The sequence below is a fragment of the Larimichthys crocea genome, chromosome XV (genome assembly GCF_000972845.2).
Source record: "Larimichthys crocea isolate SSNF chromosome XV, L_crocea_2.0, whole genome shotgun sequence".
NCBI lineage: Eukaryota > Metazoa > Chordata > Actinopteri > Sciaenidae > Larimichthys > Larimichthys crocea.
The window spans coordinates 7159908-7168649 of NC_040025.1; the positions used below are offsets into that span (position 1 = coordinate 7159908).

At 43.0% G+C, this 8742-nt stretch overlaps 1 protein-coding gene across 1 annotated transcript; it reads left to right on the plus strand.

Moving 5' to 3' along the window:
* The first annotated feature begins 43 nt into the window (after positions 1 to 43).
* Positions 44 to 8391, plus strand: pcmtd2b (protein-L-isoaspartate (D-aspartate) O-methyltransferase domain containing 2b). The gene is made up of 7 exons (XM_019255131.2): positions 44 to 226; positions 1543 to 1703; positions 1790 to 1940; positions 3928 to 4030; positions 4118 to 4289; positions 5475 to 5598; positions 5740 to 8391. The coding sequence occupies exons 2-7, from the start codon at positions 1548 to 1550 to the stop codon at positions 6288 to 6290; spliced, it is 1257 nt and encodes a 418-aa protein (XP_019110676.1). The 5' UTR covers positions 44 to 226; positions 1543 to 1547; the 3' UTR covers positions 6291 to 8391.
* The last annotated feature ends 351 nt before the right edge of the window (positions 8392 to 8742 follow it).

The window sequence follows — 8742 nt, forward strand, 5'->3', positions numbered from 1 at the left end:
CTGGACGGATCTAATCCAGATCCAGAACCAGATCCAGACTGAGTGAGGAATGTAGGCCATCCTCCTCCTGACTGTCGTGCGTATAATACGTCTGACGTCAGAGCGTCAGCTGGCCGAATGTTTACATCCAGCAGTGGAGTGTGTCTGACCGGATCCCCCCCAACAACAAAGAGCTGAAGAGGAGCGCAGGGCTGCGGCAGAGGACGCCGGTCTTCATCTGCACAAGGTACGGCACGGTGTCCCGCATAGGGGTTCAACATGGCGACCGGCGGAGCAGCTGTTAGCTCCTCACGCTCCTGCTCTCTGCTGCGGGGAATGAGATGCGGGGGGGATCCGTGGCTGCCGCTGCGTGACAGTCCGCTCAGGTGGAACATCGAGTGCGGCTGTCCGTGCGGGGGTGCGCGTTAGGACGCACGCAGCTCGGATTAGAGTGTTTAATCCACCTGAGCGGCGCAAACGGCACAACACCGTGCAGCGCGCTGCGGGCGTGTGCGGGAAGGAGGGGGGGGGGGACGAAGGGACGAAGCTGCGGGACGTGGCGTGGCTGTAGGCTCTGTTTAAACACGGTGTGCGGTGCTGCTTTATCCAATGAATGCGTGAGTGAGGTGCGAACGTCAAATGTCAGTGTTTTGCAGGAAGTGTGTACCCCAGTAGCCTACTAAACCACTTTGTATACTCGGGTACAGAAATGGTTACAGCGCCCTCTTGTGGTCACTATCGCGAACATACACATAATAATAATAATAATAATAATAATAATAATGTATAATAATAATGTATAATAAATCACCTCATTACATAAGTAAGAAATGATGCTGATGATCTTCAGGGTCAGCATCTCATTCAGGTTCTGCCCCTTGTCGAACACTTCGAATCAACATGTGCTGTCTGCTCCTGGTTCACTCATCAGCAGCAGGAGCTGCAGGAATATTTAAATGCACACGCTCCTTTGTTCTTTTATAGCCTCATGACTATGGACAGCGTTTGGCAGTCGCTGCACCCTGTGATCTCTTGTCCTTTGGTATTGCCCTCTGGTGTTGTTTTTAACACCACCCTCAGCAGCAGCAGCAGCAGCAGCAGCAGCATTCACACCTACAGTTGTAATCTGCTGCCAAAAGCTGCAGTTAGGCCTTTGAATGTGGTCGGCTCAGGTTTATCTGTGCACAAGGTCTCGGAGAGGTTAGCGGTGGATAGTTTTAGGTTATTATAAAATTGAAATTGGGCTGCAACTACTGATTGTTTTCAATATTCAACCGTCATCTGATTCCTTTGTCAATTCAGTGATTTATCATTTCAGGTATTTACTGTGAGAAACAGCACATTCTTCACGTTGGAACAGTTGGGCAGTTGTACCACTTTCTCTTGAAAGAACACACACAGTCTGTATCACTGTGTTAAAAAGCAATAAAGGAGAAGAATATTTGATTCAAGCCAAAAACAGTCCTAAACATATCGAGTGTGGCTCAAAGTAAAGAAGATCACAGACTGTTATGCCATATTCTGGTCTGTGATAATAAACCATCTGCTTGTCTTTGCCTCTAGTCAAGATGGGTGGAGCTGTGAGTGCTGGTGAGGACAATGATGACTTAATTGACAACCTGAAGGAGGCTTACTACATCCGCTCCGACCTGGTGGAGCGGGCTTTTCGAGCGATCGACCGAGCTGACTATTACCTGGATGAATACCGGGACAATGCTTACAAGGTGAGCACAGCACGCATGATGAACATTGATCATGTTTCGAAGCGTTTGATTGGCTGAAGGATTTGTTTGGATACTGTTATTGTCAGGACTTGGCATGGCGTCATGGAAACATCCATCTGTCCGCACCGTGCATCTACTCTGAGGTGATGGAGGCTTTGGATCTCCACCCTGGCCTCTCCTTCCTCAACCTTGGCAGTGGGACTGGATACCTCAGCACCATGGTCGGCCTCATATTGGGTACGTGGTTCCCTGCAGTAGTTCAGTCTTTACTGTTGTCGTGGTGTCTCAGAGGAAACACGCGGCAGCATGAAGTATTTGAGCAATGCAGCCTTTGCACTTTGTTTTCATTAGATTTTCATGTGGTGACCTTTGCCAACATGCAGTTACATGGTGCTTCATCACTTGATTTGCCAGTAGTTACATGATTATAATAACAAAGCAGAGCCTGTGAGCTAGCTGCTTCTGTGCTGTCCACATTTCACAACCTCCACCTTGGCATCCACCCGCAGGCTCTGAGTTTACCTTCCCCTTGGGGGGGGGGGGTTAGTTTGGTCACTGCCCACTCCCTGCTGATTGGTGCTTCTCTGTGGAGACTGATGAGGTCAGTCGTTTCTCTGGTTATACAATAACATTCCAAGCAGGTGTGCTAACTAGAAATGACATGGCGAAGAGTCAGAATCAGGCACAGGCAGCCCAAAACGTTAAGCATTGTATCAAGTGCACGGTCATGATGAGGAACAAAACAAACCGGGCAAAGAAACACTGCTAAGTGTCTACTGGTTGTTCCTAGAGCTGTTCATTCAGCGACAAACTGTCATCAGTGTGTATAGAGAGGATAGCTACAACTGTATTGAGTAAACAAAGGTTATTATGAAGTGTTTCTGAATGAAAATCATTCATTGTGAAATATCAAAGATAGAAAAAACAACACCTCCTGGAATGGTAAATAGACTTTGCTGTGTCTTTCTAGTCGTCCGACCACTCAAGGTTTACACTATATCACTACAACATCTCATTCACCCATTCACACTCATTCATACTCGTATCCATACCCAGGAACGAATTACTTTCACGATGTTGCGGATGACACAACCTTCGGGAGCAATTTAGAGTTGAGTGTCTTGCCCAAAGAACACTTAAACATGCAGACGTTTTTTTCACATTTCGATTGAATTGGACGATCCAGTCGTCAGAGGCAAACTGTGTTGGTCATAGCTCAGTCTCTCTTCAAATCCATGAACATCCAGTATACACTTGTTAGCAGCTCCACACACTTTGAGTTTTAGATTTGGACACAGTTCAAATGTTCTCAGGTGCCTGAGAGATAATAAGTAAAATATGACATTGCATTCTAACCTCCAGTGGAGTGCTATTACTGGAGTAATGTGCTCTGTCTTTGTTCAAAGACAGACCGCAGGTGTGGATTACAGTATTCTAGTTGTGAAGGCACAAAAGCATGGATTCATTTCTCAGTGTTTTGGAAAGATTAAATATGTGTGGAACACAGAAATATTTCTGAATCATGGAAAACCATGGCTGCACAGGTTTGTGTATAACTACACGATGATGATGTTCTAATGACGTTAACACACCTGCTGTTGAGTTAAAAAAAATCTATTGTTGCATTTTAGTTTTGGTCCAGTTTATTAACCAACCAAAAGGAGTAAACATGAAGTCACACAGATTGTCGTCCTGCATCATCAGGAACCATGTGGGGAAATCAAATTCTAAAGCTTAATTATATTTATGTTCTTTATGAAGAAATGACTGAATAACTCATAAGCATTATTAGTGTTTACATGTTATGAATAATGATTGACAGGTAGAAACAGGGACACAAGGAGACGTCTGGTGTGCTTTGTTTGTGTTGGGAAAGGAAATGGACCAGAGGCTTCCCAGACTCCGCACCAGGGTTTGTTTTGCACCGTCCCAAACGCAAAGCGCACTAAACCATGCAAACACACCAGAGTCTAACCAAACCAGACAGGTTAGGTGTGACGCACCCTGAGATCATAATCTCACACACAACATACTGAGTTAGTTGTTGAGCAGAAAATACTTGTGGCATTATAAGCACATCCATGCCATGAGTGTATGAATGTGTGTGAATGTGTGAATGAGATATGTAGTGTAAAAGTGCTTTGAGCGGTCGGAAGACTAGAAAGGTGTTATACAAGTACAGTCCATTTACATCCATTTACCTGTGGTGTGCTGACTGTTCCAGGACCATTTGGAGTGAATCATGGAATAGAGCTCCATGCCGATGTGATTGAGTACGCCTACCAGAAGCTCGACTCCTTCATCAAAACCAGCGACAGCTTTGACAAGTAGGTGTCCAGATGTGCTGGTCACATTTTCTGATTTGATTCTTGTTGACTCTCTCATTATTCTTTGCCCCTGGGGTCTCTCTTCAGATTTGAGTTCTGTGAGCCGTCCTTCGTTGTGGGTAACTGCCTGGACATCCCTCCAGAGAGCCGTCAGTATGACAGGGTGTACTGTGGGGCCGGGGTGCAGAAGGAGCATGAGGACTACATGAAGAACCTGCTTAAGTTGGGGGGCATCCTCGTGATGCCTCTCGAGGAAAAGGTTGGTGTCTAATGATAAGCATGAACACAAACACACAGCCTCTCTCTTTTCTCTATATTTTAAAAAGAGAGACATATACAGTGGTGGCCAAAATGATTAGAACACTTGGCATACTTAAGAGTAATTTTGTTTTTGGCGGCCTGTTTTAATTTTAGTCTTAGTCTAGTCTTTGTGTCATTTTAGTTTTTATTGGTTTTAGTCACGTTCATACTCTTTTTAGTCTAGTCAAGTTTCAGTCAACTAAACATCTGAGCATTTTAGTCTTACTTCAGTCAGAATTACCAGTGACTATTTTCATCTAATTTTTTTTTTATTGTATTTTAGCCTCTTTTTAGTAATGCAATTCTGTTTAAGCCAGTCAATATAGTATAAGTACCTAGTAGTATAGATGAAACCAAAAGGTTGTTGTTGTTACCTTATAGACTAGAATACATCCATTCCAGACACGGAAGATGCTCTGATTTGAATTTACAACATATAATATACACACACATAAACTTAAATAAAATATATAAATAAAATAGCAGGTCCCTTTCTCTGTGTCAGTTGTTTGTCATTAACCCACCGCAGCTGCATCTTCTAAATAATGCCGCGAGTGGGGATTGAGAATGTTAGCTTGCAACAGTTACAGACTAAATAAAGCGTATTATCAAAGTGTATTCACATTGTTAGGCAATTTGCTCTTAAAATAAACATTTTTTGCTTGTGTTATCTCTGTTTCCATGGAGATACCCGTGTATGACTAATAACTGAAAAACAATCATTCACCTGGCAAGTAACTAGCAAGTAGTCCGACCATTATTTTACTAAACCGAATAAATACCACACATATAAACACAAACTAAATAAATACCACACATATACACAAACTGAATAAATACCACACATATAAACACAAACTGAATAAATACCACACATATAAACAAACTGAGTAAATACCAGAAATATAAATACTAAATTGAATAAATACATATAAACACTAAAGTACATAAATACCACACATATAAACACAAACCGAATAAATACCACACATATAAACACTGACACTGCCTTGATAGCTCAGTCCTTACACAGTCCTATGTGTATTTTTGCTAAAGTTATATAAGAGTAATATTCATTAAAGAAATTAATCCAATGAATCAAAATAAAAACAATTGTCATTTTATTCTACTGTATTTTCTGCAGTTGACCAAGATCACCCGAACAGGACCAAACAGCTGGGAGACCAAAAAAATCATCTCTGTGTCCTTTGCTCCTCTGGTGCTGCCTAAACACAGCACAAATGGCAAACCCAAGACTGTCCCACTGCGTGAGTCTCATTTTGTTTCAGTTCAAAACATGAATGCTGATCATGATGATAGAATGTGTCTAATTCCTCCCTTTTGTTGTCGTTCTCCCCTAATCTCCCTGTTTCTTCTTCCGTCCTGTATTCTCATGGTCAATTTTGCAGCCAGGTATGAGGTACGGACGTTACAGGAGCTGGCTCGTATCTGCATCCGCCACACCCTCAGAGTGACCACAGACGGGGGAGACAGCCAATCACGTGGCAGAGGCTCCTCGTTCAGCGTGGGCAGGGGTCTGGCAGTGGCCGGGCTCCACAAGTACGGCCCTCGCTTCAAACGCCGACGTGTCCACCGGCGCCATTGCAACGCCCTTGTCCTGGCAACCCGTCAGGTGGTGGCCAGCAGTGGCATTGGCTCTGCTCCTCTGGACAGCAACAACAACCAGGGAGGAAGAGCGGAGGACGAGGAAGAGGCAGGCGAGAGCGAAGTGAGGCGGCAAATGAGAGGGAGCAGGAGGGCGGGGAGAGGAGTGGTGGAGGAAGAAGAGACGGTGGAGGAAGAGGACGAAGAGGAGGAGCAGGAGGAGGAGGAAGAGGAGAAAGAGACCGGGGAGTTGCTGCGACCACAGCCAGTCGTGAACATCCTGAGAGAGAGGATACTGGGCCTGCCACTGCCTGAGCCCCTCAAGATGTACCTGCTGTTCTACAGAGAGAAGTGAGGCAGCTGAGAGCACAGCCAGGTCCTGAGTCCAGAGTCCAGAGCTGAAAACATCAACCCAATCCCGCCTGTACAACCACCACCACCTTTCCTATACAAGGCAGGACAACACACTTTACTGACCCAAAGCTCCACCACGGGTCTCTTTCTCTCTCTCACACCTGTCCTCATCCCCTCCATCATCCATTCTCTTTCCTACTCCTTCTTTTTGCCCTGCCTCTCTGTGTTCTGTACTCGATTCATTTCCTGACACAGAGTCAGTTAAATTTCGCCAGAGTAGGAGGAGGAGGAGGAGGATTAAGCTACTCTGGAAAAACAGACAATTTACACCAATGTTTCACACAACCAAACAGTCATTGACGATGACTTTGTGTCTCCTTTGAGGTGCAAAGAACTAGATATTGGTACATAATACATCCATAGTTTATCAGCAGCTCTGTACAGTTGCCTGAATATCCACAGCTTGTAAAAGGCAACTTTTAGTGGTGCTCAGAGAGAAGCATCATTGTTTAGTCTACAGCTGCAGACTAGACCTGAAACAGACACTGTAGCAACAAGCAGAGAGAGGGAGGGAGAGAGAGAAAGCTGAGGGCGCCTTTCTCTCCACTAATTACATTTGTGTTAGAGATTATACATTGATTGTATAAGTCGTGTGAAAGCTGCTTTTTTCCACGAGGTGGTTTGTATCATCATCTAATAGGGATGGGTTAGTTTTATAAAGGAAGACAGAGTCGGCCCCAAAGCTCAACTTTGTGAGTGATTGAAGAAAATATACATTTAAAGATTTAACGATGTGAGAGTTTTCTCTTTAACTTATCATATTTAATGATATTCTAGGACCAAGATGCTGTGGCAGGTTGTGATTATATCCACATTTTTTCAAATAAAAAGGGCAGCTTTGTCTCGTGCCCTCGGTCCATTAGACAATTATTAAGGGCAAGAGGGTTGATCAGCATTTCAAGCATTTTAGGAGACTAGTTGATCTCATAGGTTTTCCCCTTTTTCTATGCATATGTTTCATTGTTCGAGTTGAAGTCTGTCTTTGTCTCCTGACTCAGTCACATGGAGACGAAACAGACTTAAATCCTCACGTGTATCCAAAGGGCAGTCTCACTGTTTTTTCTCTACATCCCATTCTATTCTCTTAACCCAAAGAGAATGACCATAGAAGTTCTCATACTTACTAATAGTCCAACATGAATAAACCAGCATGATAAAAAACACATACTAATGTTTCTGATGATTGAGTGTGCAGGCTTTCTCTCATTGTTTTTGCCTTCTTGTAATATTTTGATTTTTTGAATTTCATGAGACTTGAAGTGGTGTGTACATATGAAATTGTTGTATGTTTTGTTCCGTGACTCATAAAAAAAACAAACAGGATACTTTGATGAGTAGAGCGAGTATCTTTTATCATATTTTCTGTTGTAGTTTCTAGTTAGATGGGGCATTATTCCTTTGTACTTTTTGCTTTTGTACCAAACTTTCTGCTCCTTGCTGTGCCAAACTTCAGTTGCATGGACTAAATTCTTGAGAGGAAACAGTAGATCAACAGCAAGTCACTCATCTGAAGAAAAGAAATGACAACTTTTTGATTTTTTTATTTTATTTCCATAATTGCTCCGAAATGACACGTGGTTGTTTATCAGTTTTTAAATCATGTTTCGATTTCTCCTATTTGAAATGTATCCGAGGAATGTATGATGAACAGCAAAGTCATATTTGCACAAGACACTGCAGCGGCACCTGCGTCAGTTCATTTGAGAAATGATTGGCTGTTATCAGAACAACAGGAGGAATCTGAATATGTGCATCTTATATTGGTAATCTCTCCAACACTGAATAGGAAGGATGGTCTTCATCAGACCAGAAGACCCTGATTTCAGCTGAGTGTGACGTGCTTCACTGTTTGGCAGTCTCTACTGCTGCCGGGTCTGCCTCTGAGTTCTGTGTCCACCATTCTACATGAGTTGACTTGTGCAGTTGTGCTGAATGTATATGATCATGACACTTAAGATTTGGTGGAATTGACTTGCTTGTTGTTTTTTAAGATTGAGCTGTATTATTGACTGCTGTTAATAAAGTCCATTATACAAAAGAAAGTCCAGTCACAGATGAAATCATTTGATTGGTTTAGCAGTGGTGCTGAATGGTCGACAAGTCCTGCATTCAAAATCTTACTAAAGTAAAATAATGTAAGAATTATCAGCAGAATGTGAGGTATTAAAAAGTCAATGTGTTCTGTCAGTGTTTGTTGTTTTCACTGCTGGAGCTCATTTTAACTAGTTTAATCTACAGCAATGCATTATGGTCTCTGAGATCATCATATCTTTGTATTTTTCATGAGCTCAGATAAACAGGCAGTTTAGGCCTACACAGCATAACTACAGGATGGTTCAGGACCTGAGGCAGCTCTAGCTATAACCTCTATTAAAAAGGAATGTCTTAAGAGA